Source organism: Hyperoodon ampullatus (assembly GCF_949752795.1).
Source record: "Hyperoodon ampullatus genome assembly, chromosome: 15".
NCBI classification, from domain to species: domain Eukaryota; kingdom Metazoa; phylum Chordata; class Mammalia; order Artiodactyla; family Ziphiidae; genus Hyperoodon; species Hyperoodon ampullatus.
The window spans coordinates 62,755,490-62,780,256 of record NC_136928.1 but is presented as its reverse complement, the minus strand read 5'-3'; the positions used below and the strand labels follow the sequence as shown (position 1 = coordinate 62,780,256).

The window sequence follows — 24,767 nt, the reverse complement described above, 5'->3', positions numbered from 1 at the left end:
ATTATTAGGATTTAGTTTAAATTCATGGCCAGCTAATATTTTGATTTCTTTTTTCCTGTAATTCTTTTGTTCCTCAAATTCAGAATATGAACCAAACCTCCTTTCGTACAATAGTATTTCATCTGAGCAGTAATATTTTGATGAGTTTGAAATTAGTTTTTATAAAAGTTCAGTATTTTTAGAAACAATCAAGGGTGGCATCTATATTCTTAAGACTTCTTCCCTCAGCACCCCTGCCACACACAGGAACACCAAGAATCATTCCTGTTAGACAAAATACTGCTTATAAACAGAGCACCTAGAGAAACATAAGGTGCTATAAAGATGTCAGATGTTATGGCTGTTAGCTTAATTTTTATATTTGGATTTGGGGAAATATTACTCAGAACGTAAGAACTAGATAACTAGTGACTTGCTCGGGTCAAATGATCATCTTTAGCACCTTATAATAGAGAACTTTCGGGTATTCAGATGGAGAAATAGCCACAGTGAGATAATTTGTCAGTTTATACTAGGCCCTGTTAATAGCTTTCTCTAGAAGTGTCACAGAATACTGATGGAGGTGTTTGGTCTCTGGCAGGTGTGGGTAGAATCACTCCAGAGTGGTTAAATCATCACTGAAGGAAGGTCTTGATGGCTAGCGTGGTCTCAGTCATATTTAGCTTCGTGGCATACTTGTGTCTGCCATCATGTTTTCTCACCGCTAGTCAGCATGGACTGAGACAGTTGATAGATTGTCTGGAATATTTTTATCTTGGCTAAAATAATTTTACTTAATTTGACTCTGCAAGTTTGGCAACAGGTGTCTTTCAAAAAAACTCTGATATTCTTATGTTTCACACTACCTGACCTCATTCTATTTCAGTTTGCTTTAAAATTCTCTTTTTATCTATTCTTTTTCTACTTCTTTATAGATGTGATTACTGACATTTTAATTTTTTATTGTGTGTGTGTAAATTCATATTCATTTTAATACAGACACATGATAAATTAACTATAAATTGTTTTTCTCACTATTTGTAATAAGAGAATGGGTGGATATACTACCTTTATCATTTACTGCCTTTTCTCTCTATGTCCTAATTTTGACTAATGCATAGATTAGTATAACTCAAGAACACTGTTCTATAATAGATATTTATATTCATGTTTGGATTGTACACACTTCTATTAATCTATCATAAAACGAATTTTCATGTTTCTGTGTAATTAGTCCCTGTTTGATTTTCCAGTTTTCTACTATTGTTAATAGTGCCATGAATATCCTTGTAGACAAATCCTTGTGTATATACATGCTTCTTTCCTTGGGATAATTTCTAATGTTGATGTGTTCATTTTTTTTCTTTTTCCTTTTCTATTTTTCTTTTTCTGCTCTTCCCCCATCCCCCCTCCTCCTCCCCTTCCTCCTCTTCTTCCTTCTTCTTTGATAACTTTCAGTCATTTGGGGAAAAATTTAAGTATTGCATTATTGCACCCCATTTGCTGTTTATAAATGGAAGAGGAAGGAAAGGGGATTAACGTATATCCAGTGCTTACTATGTTCTTGGCACTTAACATGGATTATCTTTTATAGGGCTAGGGCATACAGTATTTGAGGTGGGTACTAAATAGTCCTCATTTTACAATGTATGAATATGAGACCCAGAGAGGTTATATAACTTGACCAGTCATATATCTAGTAGGAACCAAAGATAGGAATCCCATTTAGGCATGTCTGTTTTTTGTGTGAATCAAGCCTTGAAGTCTGTGGGAAGATTTATGTTAAAAGGCACATTTCCCCATTATATTAATGTGCATTTGAACTATATCTAACAAAGTTTTTTTTTTCTTCAAATTGGGGTATAATTTACATATAATAAAACGCACAGATCTTACGTGTAAGTTTGATGTGTTTTGACCATTATGTATTCTTACGTAACTACTTCCCAAAACAGATATGGAACATTTTCATCACCAGAGAAAGTTCTATTATACCCCTTTCCAGTCAACTGAACCACCACCCTTTCCCCTCAACCAGGCAATTACTATCTGATTTCTGTCACCACAGTTCAGTTTTGCTTTCTCTTGAAAGTCATACAATATGTATTCTTTCCTATGGATGTTGTTCTTTGTGTGGATTTCTATTTGGGGAAGGAGGGAGGTGGTGTTGATGGGCAGTGGGGCAGGTTGCCAACCAGATTGAAGTCCTGGAGCAAGTGGTGGCTGAGCTTACCTGAGAGAGAAGAGCAGAGGGAATGGATATATTGTGTACAAATTCTGTCTCTGTGAAGTAGTTACTATCTCTCTTTTACTGCTGAAGTATCTGAGGCTCAGCAAGATGAACTAATAAAGTTGATCTTTCACAGCTAACGAGCAGTCAAGCCAAGACGTGAAGTCTGAAGTCTGGCCTATTTAACCTAAAACCTGTGCATGCCTTTTCCACACGCGAAGAAATTTTTTCTTTTTTTGCTGAAGGAGTGAAAAAGACAATATTAAACTGCCTACGTCTCTCTGATAACCGAGGTGTGGGGAAGCCAAGGGTCAGGGTTATCAGACCAGGAAACAGAGCAGGTTCTTTAGAGAGCTCCAAGTGGAGCTGGGACTTGGCCAAGCCAGGGAGGCGGGAAATGGCTTCATTCCTGGCCTCCAGCCCTCCTGGAAGTGTTAGTAACTGGACCTGAGGCAATCCTATTCCTTCCTGCTTTGAAGACCTCCAGGATTCAAAGGGCCAACGCCTTGTGCTTTCAGCCAAGATTTTGGGGAGACTTGGCCAAGGACCTCAAGGTTAGTGTTGGGGAAGAGGATAGTTACACTTTTCTCTTTGTGGAGATTAGAATCACTGCTCCTCCATGTGAGAAAAAGTCAGCTCTCTTCAGGGGCTAGTGGTGGTCCCCCACAGTCACACTCTGCTTGATGCAGTCCGTGGACCATGATGGAAGTGAGAAATAGGCTGAGGAAAGAGAATGAAACAAAAGTGCTCTATCACTGAAATGATTAGAGATGTGGGTTAGAGATTTAGAAGTCATTACATGAAGTTGGTGGTGTGTCATTGGTTTAGTTAGGAAGTGAGGGACTGCAGGGCTGTTTATACTGATTAAAATGAAATCCCTCTAAACATCCAGGCTCAAAAAATATACTTAGATTATTTTATGATACACCAAATGAATTCCAAATGGGCTAAATATATGCTAAATATTTTTTCATCTCCTAGAAAAATTAGTAGTACAAGTGGGTTTTTACCATATTTCCTGAACTGTGAAGCAAGAAAAAAAAAACTTGAAGGAATTTTTATGACTTCATGGAAAAAATATGTGATGAAATATTTGTAACAAATAGAAAAGATAAAAAGCTAATAATATCCTTATTATATTAAGAGTTAACATCTGCTACAGGAATGAAATGGGACAGGAGAGAGGATTCAGAAACAGACTCAAGTATGAGAATTTAGTTCATGTTAAGGATAGCATTTTAAATCTGTGGGATAAAATAAAATATTCAATATGTATTGAAATAGTTGGCCAAGGATTTCGGACCCAAAATGAAGGCTCTGTTTCACTCCTTAAACCAAAATAAATTCAAATGGTTAAGATATTTATTTATTCATTTATTTATTTTTTTGGCCGTGCCACCTGGCGTGGGGGATCTTTAGTCCCCTGACCAGGGATTGAACCTGTGTCCCCTGCAGTGGAAGCACAGAGTCTTAACCACTGGACCGCCAGGGAATTCCCTGGATAAATATTTAAATTGAAATGGCTTGAGAAGCAGGATCATGTTGTAGGTAAGAGCATAGATCCTGGGGTTAGACAGCCTTTGCTTACTACCTCTGCCAGTCACTAGCTGTATGACCTGAGCAAATTACTGACCACTTTGTTCTTCAGTTTCGTAAAACAGGGATGATATTAGTACCTCACAGGATTGTTGTGAAGAGTAAGTAAGTTCATATATGTAAAGGGCAGAGAATAGTGCCTGGCACATACGAGTGCTGTGAGTATAGCTGCCGTTAGCATCGTCATCGTCATCGTCACTATTATTGAAAAAGTAAAACCATGAAAGCACTTAAAAGAAAGTATGGTAAATATTTTTATAAGCTTGGGGGTGGAGAAAACATTTTTAATAATGACACAAAAGCCAAACTCTGCTAAAGAAAATATGGAGAGATTTGAATTGAAAACTTCTACACATGAGGAAAGGATGACTTCTGACCAGAGGGCTGAACGTCACTGTCCTGATGAGGGACAGGCTGAGACATGACAGCCTCATTTAGTGCTTCCTGAACTGAAACTGGAAGAGGGTTAGTAGAAGCCAGTTAAGTGCCCTGGGAAGCGTTCGTCGTACTGTTCTCCATGTTGCCTTAGTCTTTCTATGTAAGACTGCTGGATTCGTTACCTGGGTCTTCTCTACCAAATTACTACAAGGTTGGTGTCTTCAAACAACAGAAATTGATTCTCTTCAGTAATGGAGGCTAGAAGTCTGAAATCAAGGTGTTGGCAGGGCCATGCTCCCTCTAAAGGCTCAGTGAAGAATCTTTCCTTGCCTCTTCCAGCTTCTGGTTCCTGGCATTCCTTGGTTTGTGGCTGCATAATTCTAACCTGTGCCTCCCTCTTCACCTACTTTACCTCCTTCCCCCATGTCTCTGTTTGTCGGCTCCTTTTCTTAGAAGAACGTTAGTCATTGGATTTAGGGCCCACACTAATCTAATATGACTTAAGCCTAACTAATTATTTCTACAAAGACCCTATTTCCAAATGAGATCACATTCTGAGGTTCTGTTTCAACATGAATTTGGCGGGGGGGACACTATTCATCCCACCACAACTTTCATGCTCCTTTTCACGGAGAAAGCGGTGGCTTTGAGAATAGTGAGGTTGGTAAAGGTAAGAGAGTGTGTCCAACACACACCTCATTGGTAGCTTTGGTAGAAGGAGAGGCAACATGCACAGAGGTGCCCCCGAGAGAAGGCCAGAGAGACCTCAACTGATCACATGAAGGTCTTGCCTAAAACAATACCAGAGATTTGAACATCTGGAAGGGACAGAAGGGATAATAAGAATAGGGAAGGAGTTGATAGAAAACTAATAAAGCTTTTCAAAGAGATACACTTACTTAGTCGTATGCTTAGTCGTATGTAGTATTGAGAGAGAAGACTGGAGTCCCATGCCATGGTGGACAAATTAGAATTTCTAAGAAGGATCTATTTTTAGGCTTCAGAAGATTGTGAGATTACCTGAAATATCATGAAAAAAATTTGTTTACGTGGCTATGTACCTATTCTGGGTAGAGGGTTCAAAACTCTCAATTAGATCCCCAAGGGTGTCCAGAACCCCAAGAAAAAAAACACAGACGAAATAAAGAATATCTTTGGAGTAGAGTATTAGGATTAGTTTTCCAACAAAAAGGCAAGTGGCCCTTCCCTTACGATCACCATGGGTTAAAGTTTACCTGTATAGCTGTGTTATATTACAAATGCATTTATCATTGCTCTTGTTTTTTGAAAGTTCTCAAGCTTTACAAACTGTGCACAAATAATTTATGTGCACTCCCCCCACCCCCAGCCCAGTCCCCACCCCATTTCTCTGCTGCTCTTCAGGGCTGACTCTTTGGGAGAAGCATCTTGCTGCACAGTCTCCACTTCCCCTCTTCCTGTCCTCTTTGGAGCCCACGCCCTCTAGGCTCATCTCCGCCAGCCTACTGAGCGTGCTGTTGTCAGGGTCTATATTGCCACATCCAGGGGACAGCTGTCAGCCCTCAGGTTTCTCAGCCTATCTGTTACACTTAACGCAGTTGATCTCTCTTCCTTCAAGTGCTTTCTTCAGCTGGCTTCCAGAATTTCACAACTCTTACGCTGCCAGATGCAGCTTCCTCATCTCCTTTGCAGAATCGTTCTCGCCTTTCCTTCCCTGTGAGAGCAATTCCAGGCTCAGTCCTCACGCTATTTTTCTTCCCCGTTTATATTGCTACCCAGGGGATCTCACCATTCCCTTGTTTTTTCCCACTCATCTTCCTGAGGATATGTATTATGAAATCAAGTTTTCCTCCACATGTCCCTTTCATTCTTTTTCACATAGGCTGTTCAATTTGTTTCTTTCATTATGGTTCCACTTTTCAGATGTCTTAATTTTGTCCCTATTGGCTCATACTTCCCCGGGGATATTGGCTCCTTGACTGGTAATGCGTACTTGGTGAGAGGGTCTAAAGCAAGCCCAGGACCAACTGTGCCCCTCCTGGTGAGTTTGGGCCACAAGGGGAGCTCACCTTTTGGAAACACCTTGCCACTGCCTCCTCCCACCACCACCACCACCACCACCGCCGCCAAGTGGCCTGGCTCCTCAGGAAACCTTTCTTATCTCTGCCAGGCACTGCTTTCTTCCAATCCCATCTTCCTGAGTAGTCATGCAACCTCAGCAGGTGGGGGGCTGGCCAGGCCCTCTGCCCCCAGACGGTACCTGCCTGGTCCCTGGCTTGCACTGGGCTGGCACTGCTGTGTTTCAGTCTCTCCACGTTGATGGCAAGTGGTGTATAGAGTAGTGTGTGGAAGAAAAAAAAAAGCACAACTAAACAGCTTTTCTCAGCCCATCTGTGAACCTTGGTACTTTGTACGTTTCCACCCTGGGCTGCTCTTCTCCACCAAACCAGGACCCAGCCAGTCTCTGTCTCTCCAGGGTTTCCCATGTGTTTGCTGTTACTTTCTCAGATTCATCAACTTTCTCTTTTTTTTAAGCAGTGTACAGAATTGGGGTTCAGAAAAAGAGGCTAGCAACGTGTTAGTGCATCAGCTTGTAGGCTACGTAATCTCCATATGAAGATGAACAATAAAACCGTTTTCACATTGGAAAATAATGAGTTCCGTACAAATTAAGAAAAAATTTAAATATCTTAAAAATGAAATATACTCAACAAACATTTGGAAAGAGTTTTAAATTCATTAATAATAAAAGTAAAATTCAGAATAATAGCTGCATATATTTTTAGTGGAACAAAATATCAAAGATTAAAACACCTACACACACATACACAGACACACACACACACAGTGCTGGTAATATGCAGTGAAATGACACATTTTCATATACTACAGATGGACATCTAATTTGATTTAGCCCTTTTTGAAAGTATTCAGCTTATCTCTAGAGTCTTAAAATGTTTATTCCCTTGATTCCATAATTCTGTTACTGGAATTCTAACCTAAAGAAGCTTCAGTATGAAAAAAATCTTTAGGCACAAAAATCTGCAGTGAAGTGTTCTTTATAATGATAAGGACAATGGCAGTACATGGAAACAGCCTAACTATCTAACTGCAGGGGAATTGTTAAATAGACTGTGCTCTGTCAACCCAGTGGGAGGCTTTGAATCTGTTAAAGTGATCTATCTAAAGAATATATGAAAACATCAAAAAATTCTATGACATAATGTTAAGTGAAAAGATAAAACAGTTCACATAGTATTATATTTAAAAATTTACATACAGTAAAGAAATTAGAAATTAATGACAATGTTAGTAGTGCTTGTGTTTGTGAATTTTATTTTCTCTTTTTATTTTTTATTAGCTCCAATGTCTTGGGGAAATTTTTAAGTTAAAAAAGAAAGAACTACAAAAACTTGTCTGGTTTGGGTTGATTCAAGATTTGGCAAAAAAACGATAATGAACTGATCAAAGTTATTGGCATACATATTTCATAAAAGAGCAAATCTTTCCAATGAAAAGAACTTATTATTAGAAAGGAAGGAACAACAGAGGAGTAAGGAGCTGTGCTTTATCATTTAATACAGCAAATGCCTGAGAGCAAGAGCCAGGATGCGAGCTGCAGGTTCAAATCCACCTCTGCCTTCCCTAGGTGTGTGACCTTGGACAAGTTACTTAACTTCTCTGTGCTCCAGTTTCTTCATCTGCAGAATGCAAATAACAAGAGCACCTTCCCCCTAGGGTTGTTAGGAAGATTGTGTTCATAGAGCCCCTGGCTCCTAGGAAGGTGTATATATGCGAATATTACCTGCTATCATCGTCGTCTTCTCTTCATCCTCATCAAAACTCAGGAGGCCAGTATCACTTGTGTTCAAGACCCACCTCCACCATTCACTTGCTCTGTGCCCTTGAGAAGTTCATTTTACCTCTCATGCTTCAATTTCTTTGTAAAGTGGAGATAATAAAGTCCCTGCTTCCTAGGGTTACAGTGAGAACTAAATGAAATCATGTTGGTCACGTACTTAGAATGGGGCTTAGCACATGGTGAGTGCTCACAGCAGGGGTAGTGGGAGGTATTGAGGGCTGATACCATGGTGGTAGAGTTTGTTCTTCTTTAGCTCCATTTTAATCCAAGTAAGTATAGGGGCACATAATGAGTGGGCGACGATGAGGGCTTTGCTGTCCCCTTTTGACAGAGTAAGGAAGTTGAGGGTCAGTGATAATCATGATAGTTTATAGGTTTATATTGCTTTACAGTTTTTGAAGCTCTTTACCTGTATATTGACTCCTTGATACAACAGTTCTGTGATGTTGCAGACAGAAGACGTGTCCTCGTTACTGCTGTTTACCAACTTCCTAGCCATTCCCCCATATTCATGGTGGACTTCAGCAACCGACTATGTATATCTTCCTCTCCACTCTAGATCTACTGTTCTTGAACACTTGGTTTTAGGTAGATGGCACATTGAATACTTTGGACTTAAACTTCTTTGCCTTCATCTTATTTCATAGGAACAACCCATCCAAGTGGCCATATCTTGGATCCTGTTTCACCAAGAATCGTTTACCTCTAAATTCTTAAACTTTAGTACTCTACCCTTCAGCCTCTTATTACATACTTAATAATTTACAGTTTTAACTAGTTACTGATGGGTTCAGTAATCATATTTTTACCCAGTTTACAGTAGATAAAAACATTTACCTGGTAAAAAAAAAATCTTTTTCACCTTTGATGGTGCAAAGGACTATAATGCAGGTAAACTTTGTAGACTGCCCAGGAGAAAATCATAATTCTTGGTGATTCATTTTATCAAAGAAATCCTACTACAACACCCTTTGCTTTTTTTAAGTGAAAAATATCTGTTTACTAAAGAAGGGTTAAATATATGTTAAAAGTTACTATTTTGGTAGTCAGTCTGGATAACAAGAGTGTGATTTTTCTTACCAGTTAGAGGGAGGGAAATGGTGATATTAACCAGTAAATTATAACATTAATAGTTTTAAAAAAAATTTTATCACTCTAAACCCAGTTTTGAAGATTACATATTAGCTCCATTTTTTAATGTATTTTAATAACTCTTATGTTTTTCCTTCAGTTTATGGGGCTTTCTTAATTCCAGGAAATACATTTTTAATTAACTTTTATTAAAATAGAGTGAAAATATAGAAAAGTACACAGGTCATAAGTAAACATGAATTTTCACGAAGGGCAACACACCTGTGTAAACCACCCGGGCCCCCCACCACCACCACCGCCCCCACCGGCCCACGCCCTCCCCGGAGTGTGAGTCAGAACATCACCAGCATCCCAAAGTCCTCACGGTCCCCTTATAGTCTTTGCCCCTCCCCCTCCGCCCACACACACCAAAGACATAATTTTAAAGTTTATAAATGAATATTCATGTGTGCTGTCATTTTTTGTTTCCTCTTTGCCAATCTTTGTATTTATTCTTTTTCTCTATTTTTAAATTAAATTTTTGTGTTATTAAAATAACACATAACTTATAGTTTTTACAAGTTAAGTCGTAGTATAAGGCTTATAACAAAATACAGCAATTTCCTGCTCCACTGCTTCCCCCGCCTATTTTTTATTAACCAAATTTTAGGTATTATCAGTTGACTTCCTATTATAGTAAATAAGGACTTAATTCTCTTATATTAGCATTTCCACTACTTCCCTTTCTTATTTTCCCAATATATTTATATTAAAAATTTTGGTTATATGAATATTTTCTATTACTATTATATCCCTATGCAAATTATATTCAAAATAGGTACTATAGGATACTATGATTGGGGGGTATTTTTTGCTTTTTGTTTTTTTTTTTTTTTTTTTGCGGTACGCGGGCCTCTCACTGTTGTGGCCTCTCCCGTTGCGGAGCACAGGCTCCGGATGCGCAGGCTCAGCGGCCATGGCTCACGGGCCCAGCCGCTCCGCGGCATATGGGATCCTCCCAGACCGGGGCACGAACCCGTATCCCCTGCATCGGCAGGCGGACTCTCAACCACTGCGCCACCAGGGAGGCCCTGCTTTTTGTTTTTTATGATGTTAATACTTGTCTTGGTTTTCATGTGATTCTCTTTGTGAGCCTCTTGTCTAAAATCATGATCTCTCATGCCCTCCTTTTTCTGGCTTTAGCTCTGGATACAGTCACTAACCCGTGTACCTGCCAAATCCAGCAGAATCTTCCAGTTCTGATCTTCTGTAGATGTACTCTCCTTGTTACTTTCTCCTTCCCTGGTTTCCATGACATCGCTTTCTGCCACCCTTTCTTTGTGCATAGACTTCTGTTCATCTACCCTCCTTTTAAATGTTGTGTTCCTTAAGACTCTATCCTTGGTCTGATGCTTACCCAACACAGTCTCTCTAGGCAATATCTGCCATGGCCATGAATGACTTCTATTATGTATTCTTCCATATAGAACTCTCTTCTAAGGCCCAGATCCAGCTATTTAACCATTGTACATTAAATAGAGAGTATAAAAACAAATTTGTTATTGCCTCCACTTATATTCAGGGTCTCTCTACTTATGGTATCTGCATATGAATTGGGTAGAGGTGTTTGGTATCTGCCCCCTAACCCCAAAACAGAGGCATTCTATCTACCTCCTTACCCTTTTGCAGTTCCCTCTATGCACCCGCAAATACACACACACACCCTGCTTCGCCAACTTTCCCCCTCTCAAACACCAGTACTGCAGCTCTCCATTTTTATTGGCAAGAAGGCCAAAAGATTTTTCTTCCCCCTTGGCTACTCATCGTGGCTAAAATGAGGGGATAGGATGTTGGGCCAACTGTGATATCCCAGAAAAAACAAAGAATTTTACTAATTTAGTATGCCTCATTTGTCCATGTTATTAACTATTTCAATAGACCATCTCTTTCGAAGTATGTTAATCCTTGAAACGTTTACAGAATGATTACTTGAAACAGGTAGTGCACATTCATACCATTTCTTCTGCATTGTGACTTTCATATTTAAAACTATGAGTGGAATTGTAATATCTATTTCATTACTTTCAGATTTAAAACTGTACATTTTGGATTGTAATGTGAATTTATAGGCAGAAATAATTTACCTTGTCCATCAAAAAAGAAAAAAGCACAATTGAGTGAGTGTTCTCCTGTCCACTTTTATCCCTGTATATAATTAGGACCATAAGTCTGAGCTCACATTCCTAACAGTGTTCATGGGCCAGAAGAGCCTTGATTCCTTGGATGCATCTCATGCCTAGATCAGAATGCTCTATGGGGAGATAGAGCAAGATGTCACACTGGTTGCATTTCTCTTAGCAAAGCTTTCTGAAAGAGGTGTGTTCATTCAGTCTTTCTTTCAGGCATAAGTATTTATTGCATCAGAGCTGTGTGCCAGGCATGATGTTAGATACTGGGGACACAAGGTGATGAAATGTGGTCCTCTCTCTGAAGTTCAGAGGAAGAATAAAGATGTGGCACCCTGTCTCTTGGAACCTTGCCACTCAAAGTGTGATCTGTGGACCATCAACATCAGAATCACCTGGGAGCTCATTAGAAATGCAGAATCTCAGTTGAGATGGAGCGGCATCTCCATCCAGGATTCCTCATTTACAGCGAGCTCCTGGGTGATGCCAATGCTGTCAGTCCAAGGGCTGCACTGAGTAGCAGCAGGGTCTGAGGGCACTCTCCTCGAGCTGGTTCTTTACGTGGATCCACGTGCCTTTGCTGGTCTCCTGTCACAAGAGTGGATGATGGAGGATGCACTTTCTATGCTTCCAGGAAGCCTTGAGATACACAGCCTAATATAGATGTGACAGATGTAGCTTGTCATAACAGTGTAACCCACGGTGGGGCTCACCTTAATTCATCTATCAGCATTCAAAGCATCTGACTAATGAAAATGAGATGGCCACAAAATTGCAAATGGTGAGCGGACCTGGGGTAGTTGGAAGGTCAAGAGCTACTTTGTGGGTACCCTGCATACCTAAGGCAAATGCACTAGCAGTTTATTATGCAACAATTAGGAAGGGCCAGGACCTCTTTTAGCAGAATTAGAGTGTTATCACTGCAGTCCAGGTGGGAATAGTGCGGCCCAACCTAAAGGAGGAGAAGCTGGATTTAGGACTCATTAGGAATGTTGAATCAAATTGGTTACATGTGGCTCAGCCGGGAGAGAAGAGACTCTAGGTTGGCGCTCAGGTCACTGGCTCTGAGACTGCAGGAGGAAGAGGGATCTGGGATCTAGGTTTCCCTTTGGGATCGATGGAGCATGAGATGTTGATGGGACATGGCTGGTAGATACAGAGGTGCACAGTCCTGGGGCTCCAGAGAGGAGTCGGGCTGGAGCTGCGCTGACAGTATCGGGTAGACTTGGTCATAGCGTATTTGCAGCTACAGGTGTGGATCAGATCATTCAGAGAGAGCCCTCAGAGTGCGAAGAGAGGTGCACAGAGCATAGGGCCCTGTGGAAGCAGAGCCCTCCAAGGAGCCTGAAAAGGGACACTGGGAGAGGTAGTCGGCCTGCGATTCCAGACAGTGGTTCGGGATGGCTCGTCTTGTATTTTATTTTTCAAAAGTGACAGGTGATATTCTTACAGGCCTGACAAGGTTTTTCACTGTCATCATCGTTGATGGTGAGGGTAGCTCTTTGTTTTTAGCTATTGTTTGGTTGTTTCTAGCTTCCCAGTTTCTCCTGTGCATCTTTTAAGGTCCTTACAATTCTGGTCAGGGCAGTGATGGATGGGATGGCTGATCATAGTGGAGATGTTGCACCTGGCCTCAGAGGAAAGCTGCAGGAGCTGTTTGGCAGAGTAACTTCAAGAGTGACGAACGACGGAGAAATCTGGAGACTGTATGCCCGAGTGTATGGCAACGGGCAGAGTGACAAGCCTGATGAAAATGAAAAGGTGAGTCCTGCCTCAGTCCTCCGGGGCTCTTGCCTTCTGTTTGAACATAGGTGTAGTGGATCTGCTTTTTTGATGGTTGGAGGAAGACTGTGATAATTTGAAAGGTAAGATTAATACGCTCAAGTTTTCAGGTGTGATTCCGAGTCCTTAACGTAAGCACCCTGAATTGTGGACAGGTTAAGATGTGTAAGTATTCATCTTTTTTCTTTCCATGAATTTTTCTTAAATAATTGTTCTCTGTTTCCTGCAAAAGGGTCTGTCTTAACCTGCTCTCCCTCCAGAGCTGCAGCGAACAGCTGGTTCTTGTTATTTACTCCACACCCCTTTCTGCAGGCTCCTTGCTGAAGACTAAGGTAGACGGTACAAGGACAAAGGAGTGTTTAAATCCGAGATGGAGACTATGAAAAGGAGAAAGAAAAAGGGGCTAGATAAGAATATCAGAGAGGAGCTTTTAAAGTCTAAACATAAAATATTTCACAAAGGTTACCCTGCCCCTTTCTCACAGTGCAGTAGAACACCAGATAGATTCAATTTATGCCTTTAGCTTCTTATCTTAGAATGTAGATGCACCTCCAGAGTTTCCAAGGTTGGAATACTAAATATTTTGTGCTCTTTTCAAAACATCCACAACAAATCAAATGTACTTCTTGTGTAAGTTTGGAATTCGCCACAGAACAGCTAATCTGTGGGATTCTTAGCCATTCTCTCCTCCCTCAGTCCACCCAGCTGGCTTCCACCAAAGCCCTGTCAGCCCAGAGAACACATACTCACACGCAGGCATGCACACACTCCTGCTTTCCGTCCTTCCATTTTGTCTTGAATTATGTCCTCTCTTTATGTGCAGAATTAAGGGTACTCTGAATTCTCTGATCTGTGACTTCTCCCTCAAGTATCCACAAGGGTGGGGTTGTGAAAGGGAGTGTTTTAAACACCTGTGAGTTTACACACCTACCAGTAATTCAGTAGTTTTCACCAAGTTCACACCTCATTCTCTAAACTGGTCTCTTAAGCTGATGGCTACAAATGCTAGGGAAATGTGTATACTTCTTATAGATTTCCAAACCAAGCGTTTTTATTTTTCGGTTTGGAGGGAAGTGTCTCTATCCAGACACATCCAGTTGATTTCTTTTAATTGCTCATTGCTGTTGGATGTGCATCTATGCCCCTTCTTTGATGAGAATCATAGAAACTGTGCTACATAACAACAGAGACTGGTTTTTTGGTTGGAATTAGTTCCATATGACTTCCAGGAAGCTGAGTTTGAAATGTGAATTCTACTTGTTATTCTGAAAGTTGTTCTTTTTCTTTCCTCAGGCGTTCCAGTATCTCTCTAAGGCATACAAGTGTGACACACAGTCCAGTTGTTGGGAGAAAGATATTACATCATTTAAAGAAGTGGTTCAGAGAGCCTTAGGACTCGCACATGGTATTTGATGTAATGTTTGATATCCATGGCATATTTTAATGTATTTTTACTGATAAGAAGAAGTATTAGTCAAAAGCAAAGTTCCATTACAAATAATTTCAGGTTATTTCGTTATATTAAAATTGTTGTAGTTAATTCAGCAAATATTTACAGACCAACTATTATGTAGTAGGCACCCTGGAGCAATAAGAAGAAATAGGCTAGAGGCTTAAATAGTGTTTGAATAAGTGACAGATGATAGAAACTTTAGAGATAGGAAATACTTTTACAACTGTATTTAATCTTCACTTCACACAGAAGTAACCTTCTCCTTCATTGATGATGCAGTAGTAAGAAAATATTAACTTTTCCTGACTCATGTTCTTCTTTTATAAATGAAAATATTTATTCATAAAAATACATAGATTTCTGGAGTGCATAGCAATATACATAAGAGCTATGGCATATACAAAGGAAATTAAATATATAGTCTCATCCATAACTTTGGGAAATTTAGTGGGTGATATTTGAGGGGAGGGAAAACCTTACATATAAAATTGTAGGCCAGTTGGGGAAAGATATTCCAGATAAAGGCCACCTTTAATTATTTGCATTAATGAAAAATATACTAGTTAAAGGTAATAATGCACTTTTATATTTATGTTTGAATATAGGCATGTGATGCCCTGGGAATGCAATTCAAATAAAATAATGAAGCCACACTCTCAAGAACTGAATCACAAGGACTGTGAACCTATCCTAAAGTCCTCCTCTAACTTCTGCAACTAATAGTTGCAGCAAATAGGTAGCCAACAAGGGACAATAAAAAGGGCAGAACTTTGGACTCAGGGAGGCCCAAGTTCCAGGACCAGCTCTGCCACATACTAACTGGGTGACTTGGGGTCACCATGACTTAGCTTCTCTGACTCTTAGTTCCCTCATGGGGAAAATGGGGATAATATCTACCTATGGTTATGAAAAATAAGTAAAAACATATTTAAACACTTACCAGTATCTTACACATGGTTTAAATGTTAATCCCTTACCTCCTCACCCCCACCCTGTTCCTTCTATGGTAGAGGATCTGAGCTGTATGATAAGGGACTCAAAACTAAAAAGAAAAAAAAAAAAGAGGAGGAAAGAAAGAAAAAAAAAAAACTAAAAAGAAAAAAATGAACAAGAATAAAGTTTAACTTTGCCTTGAAAGAAGTCATAGAACATTCAAACAATTTAGAACTGGGCTTAGTAGTTAATAATTCTACTTATCATTGACAAAAGGATATAAATATCCAAAAGGTTGAGATAATTGCCGATAGACCAGTGGAATGATGGTCTAGGGTGGCTAGAATTTAGGTAGCTCGTGCTGTCCTCCTGGTGGGTGGGCTCAGATGGAGCTCACTCTTTATCCCTTTGGCCTTTGTGGCTATGGTACTGTATTTGAGGAAACCCATGCTAAGCAGTTATAACAGGGTGCAATTTTCTCTGAAGAATTTATCTGAGCTACTTCAGCTTGCCAACCCTAAACATTTCGGTGAACAGCAGGCTCTATAACAGTCAAAGCCAAGATATTTTCTGTAATCACTAAGTGATGGTGTTAAACCTGTCAAATATAAATATGCAGGTTAAAGAAGTACTCTAGGAAAAATCTTCATTTTGCATGTTAAAGTTGATTGCGAACTATTTTTGGTACCTTTTTTTGTTTTTTCATCCAGGCATTACTCAGAGAAAAACAAGTGTCTGTTCTTTTAAGTTTCCCTTTGACTTAGTGAATTATGTGTTCGTGCTCCTACAACATTTTAAGCATACTTGAGTGGATGCTCAGCTTTCTTTTCTCGTGATATTTTAGATTTATGGAGATAAATCTTAACCTTTTCTATGTTGCTTTTGTATACCAGTGCTCCATGGAAGAATGAGCTGAGTTTCTCTGTTATTTCTGTTCTCTTTTTTATCTTTCTCCCCATCACTGTTCTCCACCTCACCCAATTCCACTGGAAAAGGAAATATAACATTTTAAAAAATCTCCACATGATTTATTCCCTTCCGGGTTGCTATTTTTAAGAGTAGCCATGTGCTTCAGAAAGCTTGGTGTAAGACATTGTGGTCTCCACGTAGTGTTGGAGACCCTTCTGTAATAGTGTTGTCATCGTGTACCCATTGTTCTGTCTGGAGGGTATTCATTTACAGTCTCTGCTGTTCTGTCTTCTGGGAAAGGGTGGACAAAAGTTCGTTCCTTCTTTGCCATCCAGGAACTTCTAAAATAATAGTTACGCATTTTAACTACAGTCTGCCTGGAGGAAGCACAGCTGTCTTGGATTTCCTGATGATTTGAAACAGCAGGTTATTTCTCTCTCTCCCTGTCTCTCTGTCTCTGTCTCTCTCTCCCTGTCTCTCTGTCTCTGTCTCTCTCTCTCTGTCTCTGTCTCTCTGTCTCTGTCTCTCTGTCTCTCTCTGTCTCTCTGTCTCTCTGTCTCTCTCTGTCTCTCTCTATTTCTCTCTGTCTCTCTCTGTCTCCCCATCTCTAGTGCCTTTTGGAAATGGGATTGAGGAAGGGGACTAATGGAGCACTGTTTGTCTTTTTGCTTTTTTGTTTTTCTCAAAATGACAATGAAGGATTGAAAACAGAATCACAGCTGTTTTTGATATGTTACTAGGTACTAAATAGCCCAAGTACCTCAGTAATAGCAGTTACAGCCTTCCTCTATTATGGGACACAGACATCATAATCCTCACTATCTCCATGTTAACTGTACCCTTTGAAAATGAGTGTAATGTTGTTGATTACCATGCATCCTTTCAAAGTCTGATTATTATTTTAGAATAGGAATGTCAAGCATAGTTCTCACCAGCCATGGAAGGTGTTAGTGAATGGCAAAACTATTTTGCCAGGCACAAGCAACCTCCACCAATTGGTGAGAGTTTGCATACAGAAAGAAATCTGTTTTCCATCCCTGTTCTGAGATACAGGCTACTAAGTAAACTTCAGTTGTTGCACTGTTTAGTGTAGTTTTAAAATAGGACCTGATAATTGATCTGTTTGTAGTGAGCATAATTTAGAGGAACAAAAACAACAAATCAGTGGAGAAATACGAGGCATTATATATATATATATATATATTTTTTTTTTTTAGCAGGACATTAAATATTATTTATTCCAAGTTAGTTTCATTCTTTTAGAATTTCTCGTTTTGTGTATGGTTTATTTTTTTTTTCTTTCTTAATTCAGCAGCATTTTATTTTGCCCCTCTGCTCATTAGGCATTTACCTTCTTTTTTTTTCTTTTTTTTATATATGCACATTCATATATATATATGTGTGTGTGTGTGTACTTAAAATTTTTTTTTAACATCTTTATTGGAGTATAATTGCTTTACAATGGTGTGTTAGTATCTGCTGTATAACAAAGTGAATCAGCTATACATATACATATATCCTCATATCCCCTCCCTTTTGAGCCTCCTTCCCATTCTCCCTATCCCACCCCTCTAAGTGGTCACAAAGCACCGAGCTGATCTCCCTGTGCCATGCAGCTGCTTCCCACTAGCTATCTATTTTATATTTGGTAGTGTGTATGTCAATGCTACTCTCTCACTTCATCCCAGCTTCCCCTCCCCACCTGTGTCCTCAAGTCCATTTTCTACATCTGCATCTTTATTCCTGTCCTGCTCCTAGGTTCATCAGAAACATCTTTTTTTAGATTCCATATATATGTATTAGCCTATGGTATTTGTTTTTCTCTTTCTGACTTCACTCTGTATGACAGACTCTAGGTCCATCCACCTCACTACAAATAACTCAATTTCGTTTCTTTTTATCGCTGAGTAATATTGCATTGTATATATGCGCCACATCTTCTTTATCCATTCATCTGTCGATGGACACTTAGATTGCTTCCATGTCCTGGCTATTGTAAATAGAGCTGCAGTGAACATTGTAGTACATGACTCTTTATGAATTATGGTTTTCTCAGGGTATAGAGGCATTATATTTTTACAAAGCTCTTCACTTGTTCTTTTTTTTAAATTAACTTATTTATTTGGCTGTGTTGTGTCTTTGTTGCTGCGCGGGTGCTTTCTCTAGTTGTGTTGAGTGGGGGCTACTCTTCGTTGTGGTGCGCAGACTTCTCATTGCAGTGGCTTCTCTTGCTGCAGAGCATGGGCTCTAGGCATGCAGGCTTCAGTAGTTGTGGCACGCGGGCTCTAGAGTGCAGGCTCAGTAGTTGTGGCGCACGGGCTTAGTTACTCTGCGGCATGTGGTATCCTCCCGGACCAGGGCTCGAACCTGTGTCCCCTGCATTGACAGGCAGATTCTTAACCACTGTGCTTAACCACTTGTTTTTAAAAAGCATTAATAGGCAGGCCCTGTGCTAGGAAGGGTTACACGCTCTTGATAATTTCAAGTTTTAGGAAAATGGGCTCCCCAGAATGTGGAGGTAGAGGTGTCGGGAATGAGTGACTGTCCTCTCCCCCACTTCTTGCTAATGGATACCAAGCATGGCTTAGTGACCCCAGAGCCTGGTCATGGTCACATTCCCTAAATGCAGGCACCTAGATTGTTGGCGTCACTTCTTCCAGAATGGTGATGTAAACTCTGAGTACAAAAATGCAGTAAGAATTGAGCTGTAAATATCTGGCATCTCACTTCTTTGGGCTGGTGTCATCGGCAATTGTGATTCCCCATTAGGGACTCAGTACCATGAGAAGCCACATTAAGATGAGCTGCATATGTTTTTGTTCTCTGTGGGTACCTTGTGTTCAATTAGATCTTATCTCTGCCTAATTTCATTACTCTGTGCTTATGTGTGTGCATGTGCGTGTGTGTTTTCACGGGTCCATTCCCAACAGTCTGTAACTCACCAAATGTCCCTCATTTTCCTCAAAATTTTCCTTTTAGCAATAAGCTATCCTTCTTAAGGGATAAAAGGAAAAATTATGCATATAACTTATTTTCCTTTCACCAAAATAAAACTTGTCATGTAGAAATATTTCTGAAGTCTGTTACTATAAAATCCTAGTTAACTAATTGGTTTTTGTACTTACAAATTATCATTATCAATTTTTAATGGATGTTTTCCCCATATTTATCTTCCAGTGGCTATAAAATGCAGTAAAAGCAAATCCAGTCCCCAAGAGGCTATACAAGTGCTTTCTTCAGTTCGACTCAATTTACGGGGCTTGTTATCTAAAGCAAAGGTGAGAGTGAAATGTGAATTAATTAGAATTATCATAGAAAATAAAAGGTCTTTGGTATCAGCCAGCTGCTCTTAAGTCTTCTTTTACATGAAGGATAATTTTAGGTCCATGTTATATTTTAGACATCAGCCCCCACGTGATTAGTTGTACTGGTGAGGAGATCATTGACCCAGTGGCTAAACCACCCTACACATGGGTAACTTAGGAGTCTTTGAAATTAATATTTATAATCCAGCTCTTGATGCTTTCTTTAAGTCAAATTAAAACACTGCTCTACTACTTACTATCACTTTTTCCCAAAGTGTGGCATATATACTACTAGTAGCACTTGGGTAAACATTTTATTTTAATATGTATTTATTTCAGTGCATGTTAGAAAAAGTATAACTCGCATATCAAGCCTACAATTTCATGAATAGTATTGCTTATTTTCTATTTACAGTTGTGTTCTAATGTTTCCTTTAAAATACTTTTATTTAAATAAAAAATAGATTTAGAGATGAATATTAAGTAGGTGATATATGGATTTGACACAAATATTAAGGTAGATAGGTTGACTCAGGTTTGACAACTAAAACATAACGCTATCGGTTTACAAATACCAACCTATGAACCAGTGCTAGAATGGGGACACCCGAGAATTATGGAGGGAGGTATTTTGAAGATTGGACTCCACATCTCTACCTGTGACAGATCGGGTCTGGGACAGAGCCTGGGAAATTTGTGTTAAATTTCCCAGGTAATTCTAACATGCAGCCAGGTTTGGAGTATACCTCAGGAACAAAATTTAAAGGAATATAACTTCTAACACACTTTAGCACTTTTTTTTTCTAATCTTTCCTTGCCTTCACTATTTAATCCTGGGTTGCAAACTAATTTTACTTCACTTCTGAGAGCAAGTCCATGGCATGTGAAGGTCACTTCTGGACACGTGTAAAAACCTTTCCAGACTATGCTTTTTATTAATTGCTTGATCTTTTCAGGTCAGAGCATCGTTTTTGCCTCTTTAGATTATTAACTCACTTTTCTGTCCTTATTAGTCTGCATGCTGGAACCAGGTTTCTGTAATCTACCTGGGGAAACTGTATTTCCTCCCAACAGGAAACTTCAAACAACTTCAGATTATGAGTCTCTCAGAAAACTGCAAGAGCTCTCTCAAAGAAAGTCAAGTTAGCAGACTTTTTCTGTGACTCTCCTTCCCAAATTGGGAGCTAATTTTCCTAGTTTTGGTGAGATCATTAACCTACCCATGATGGTTTATTTCTTCAGGATGTACTCTACAGATTTCCCTATTCTGTGCAAAGCTTTCTCTTATAATGTATTAATTTTACATAAACCTGTACTTATATGACTTAAATAGTCTTGTCTGTACTACCCATCCGTTCATATTGTGGAATTCCAAACATTGAAAATGAGACCTCAGAACATCATCTGTATTTAGATTTTATTCTCATTAGATCACAACTGGATTATCCGAAAATGGGAAAAATTGCTTCCCAACATCTCCTTTTTTTTTTTTTTTTTGCGGTACGCAGGCCTCTCACTATTGTGGCCTCTCCCGTTGCGGAGCACAGGCTCCGGACGCGCAGGCTCAGCGGCCATGGCTCACGGGCCCAGCTGCTCTGCGGCATGTGGGATCTTCCCGGACCAGGGCACGAACCCGTGTCCCCTGCATCGGCAGGCAGACTCTCAACCACTGCGCCACCAGGGAAGCCCCCAACATCTCCTTTGAAAGCACCTTTTTGCATATAATATTTAGGAGTCTCTGATTTTGTAGTAAATCACATGCCTTTTCTACTTTTTCAACAAATTGGGTTTGCTAAACAGAATTGCCTTCCAAAAGAACACTTTTTCAGAACACTTTAAAAAGTGAAAATGAATGACGATAACTGTGTTAAGTAGCAGGCTTGGTTTGCATGAATCTCTAGTCTTTTCTTGCCAGGCCTGGGACTTCATGGAATTAAACTCCTAGGTAGAACCTAGAGGTTCACCTAAAGTCATCAAGTCCATGCTTGGCCAGGACACAGTAACTCCTCGGCCCTCAGCACCCTGTCCTTGTACAGATTTGCTGCAGGGGGTCGTGAGGGCAGTTGGTGAAAACGCTGGAGAGCCTGGAGACAGAACAGATTTACCACTTACACTCCATGGGATCCTCAGCAAATTATTCATTCTTTCTAAGCCTCAGTTTCTCTCTGCTTTCTCCTTACTCTATAGGGAAGTGGTGCAGTTTTTTTAAAAAATTATTTATTTATTTTTGGCTGCATTGGGTCTTTGTTGCTATGTGTGGGCTTTCTCTAGTTGTGGCGAGCGGGGGCTACTCTTCGTTGTGGTGCACGGGCTTGCCTTCTCATTGCGGAGCACGGGCTCTAGGCACGTGGGCTTCAGTAGTTGTGTCTTGCGGGCCCTAGAGCAAAGGCTCAGTAGTTGTGGCTCATGGGCTTAATTGCTCCGCGGCATGTGGGATCTTCCTAGATCAGGGATCGAACCTGTGTCCCCTGCATTGGCAGATGGATTCTTAACCACTGTGCCACCAGGGAAGTCCCAGTGGTGCAGATTTATGATGATTTGTAAACACTGTAATTCTTAGTAAAAACAAATATGCTATGTGAGTCCAAGTTACTTTCCTCAAAGGTGTTTTCTCTACTGATCACATCTCAGTGGTTGGTATGTCAATCTGTTGTGAAATGCTGTACAAGGTGTGACTACACAGTAATGTGGCAAAGCTTTGCAAAGCATTTTTGAAGTTCTGCATTCAAGTGAATGTTCTTTGCTCCATAAGTCACTATGAGAAACTCTAAGCTTATTGTAGTGATGATGCCGTCACTCAGAACATCTTCAGGATTCCCTTTTTAAAATAGCTGTCAGAACAATTGCTATCATCTGTGGTGGAAGTAAATAGTTATATTGTAATGGTAAATTTGATTTTTGTAAACAAATCATCTAGTCAGTTGTGATGAAAAAGATTTATGGTAAGCTGAGTAAATTACATTTCTGATTAAAACACGTGTGCGTGCGCGCGCGCGCACACACACACACACAGTCATAAAATCCTGAAGCTGATTTTCTTGGGTGCCTGTACCGGCTCAGCAGGCAGCTCCTAGAGAGGCATTCCAGAATGTTTCAGCCATGGTGGCATTATTGGAGTATGTTGCAATATGCCTCCCAAGGCAATTCCTTTTACCGAAGGGGGGCACTTTTATTTTGCTGGGCTTTTTTCCTGTCACCAAATTTTGATGATCTTTGTGGCCTCTGAGTCCTAAGCCATATTAATTTTCAAATAATTAGCATAAAAGTATGATTTATATGAACTTGAATATTAAATACATTTGTTTTGCTTGTATACACAAAGGATAGATTTGTTTTGTTTGGATGAATGATGTCTCTTTATCCAAAAACCATCTTATGACATTGAAATGAATAATATAATCAATATTCAGTGCAGCCATTTTGAAGAGCAGAGCTGATTTGAATTTACAAGTCCAGGCATGTTGTTTGATTCATCCTTTAATTGTTGCAGCTTGTACATTTCAGGATGGCGAATAGAACAAATACTACTGTTGCTACTATAATGTATTATTAAGCAAAGGGCATTTTAATTCTGTACTCTGTATCTATATTATTTTAAAGAGATTTTCATTGTTTTGATAGTTCTGCCTTGTTCTTTATGTTGCAGCAACTTTTTACAGATGTGGTAAGTGGAGAAATTTCCAGGGAGTTAGCTGATGAAACAGCAGCAATGGACACCTTAGTAACAGAGCTTCAAGACCTAAGCAACCAATTTCAAAATCAGTATTGACCATCCTCGGAACAGCTTCTGGAAAAGGTGCTTCACCTTCTGGAATTTCTCTTATACCTGTGTATCTAAACCACAAGATACTAATTTTTTTTAATAAATTTCTCTTGTATGGGTAACATTCTTGCTTTTGTGATCTTTCCAAATGTTTGAACTTTCTGAAATACATTAAATAAAATGTTCCTTCCTTTTTTCTTTAGGCTTAATTACAGTTGAATTCACTATTTTTTATTATTCTTCAGGTATTTCAGAACAAAGAGCAAAAAAAAAATGTAGTTTTCTTTTTAGCATAGGGTTTATTCTGTCACAGCCTAAAATGAATTAGATCATTCTTTGGAAAAAGTCTAAACAGGGAAAAAAGAAATCACACGCTGCAAGTTTGTGGAATCATTAGATTGGCTGATGTATTATCCAGAAGTGATAAAAGAGTACTTTTGGTGATGGAAACCTTTACACTTCTTGAGATTTTGTATTTGGGTCCAAAAGATATGGGCTTGGCTAAGTTAGAAATGTGGGTATGGTTTAACTTCTAAATCAGGGAAAATGCAAGAAAAAAATGACATAACTCAAATTTTGACTCAGCCATTAGCCACTAGTAACCAGGCTGACCCTCATTGTGTATACTGCCAGCCCTAAAGATGGTTATTTAATAAGGTTATTATGAGTGAAGACAGCTATAAATGGTGCCATATTACAAAAATGCCAAAGTAAAATGTTTTCTTAGTAATGTCTATGGAAACAAATATTGAAGGCAGCAGCCGAGCTTAATAATCTTACTACAAAAGTCATAGTAAGGAATTTGAAGTCCTGGCTTGGGTTGCTGAATATTGGGTCCCATGCATAAGTCATTTGACCCTTGCTGTTTTCCATGTTCTTATTTATAAAATGTGAATAATTTCTATCCCTTGCTGCTTTGGAGTTGCTGCTGCCTTTGGAAATTTAAAAATATGTAATCCACAAATGTAAGTATTCTGAACATTAAAAAAAAAGTTTTTAAAAACTTTCATCAATGAATTTTGGTTGTGAATGCTTAGCATTCATACTCCAGCAGTGCTTCTTTTACTTAACCACCTGCTTCTCTTTTCTAGTATCATACTAGCCTAAAAAAAAAAAAAAAGCTGATGTATGTCTCAAAGCAGTTTCTCTTACAGGAGATGCAGTAACTATGAGAAAGACCAGTAAAATGATGTAGTAGCATGAATTAACATTAAATGTCCACTTGAATCTTTTATGGAAGCCATTGGGGAATAGGTGGGTGGGTGGATGGTTGGATGGAGGGAACGAGGTTTTAAGATTAAAACCTCTTTATCGGTACCTAGCTGTGAACCCCAATAGAAA

At 39.5% G+C, this 24,767-nt stretch overlaps 1 protein-coding gene across 1 annotated transcript in view; it reads left to right on the top strand.

Annotated features, from left to right (window-relative positions):
• TTC27 (tetratricopeptide repeat domain 27) overlaps nucleotides 1–23,548 on the top strand; it is a gene marked incomplete at its 5' end in the record, with an annotated part of 189,201 nt that extends 165,653 nt beyond the window's left edge. The window contains 4 exons of the mRNA XM_079721409.1: nucleotides 12,845–13,042; nucleotides 14,357–14,468; nucleotides 19,536–19,636; nucleotides 23,310–23,548. Coding sequence (XP_079577535.1) covers nucleotides 12,845–13,042; nucleotides 14,357–14,468; nucleotides 19,536–19,636; nucleotides 23,310–23,432 — 534 coding nt within the window. The 3' untranslated portion in view covers nucleotides 23,433–23,548. The remainder of the gene's footprint in view (nucleotides 1–12,844; nucleotides 13,043–14,356; nucleotides 14,469–19,535; nucleotides 19,637–23,309) is intronic.
• Nucleotides 23,549–24,767: the final 1,219 nt, after the last annotated feature.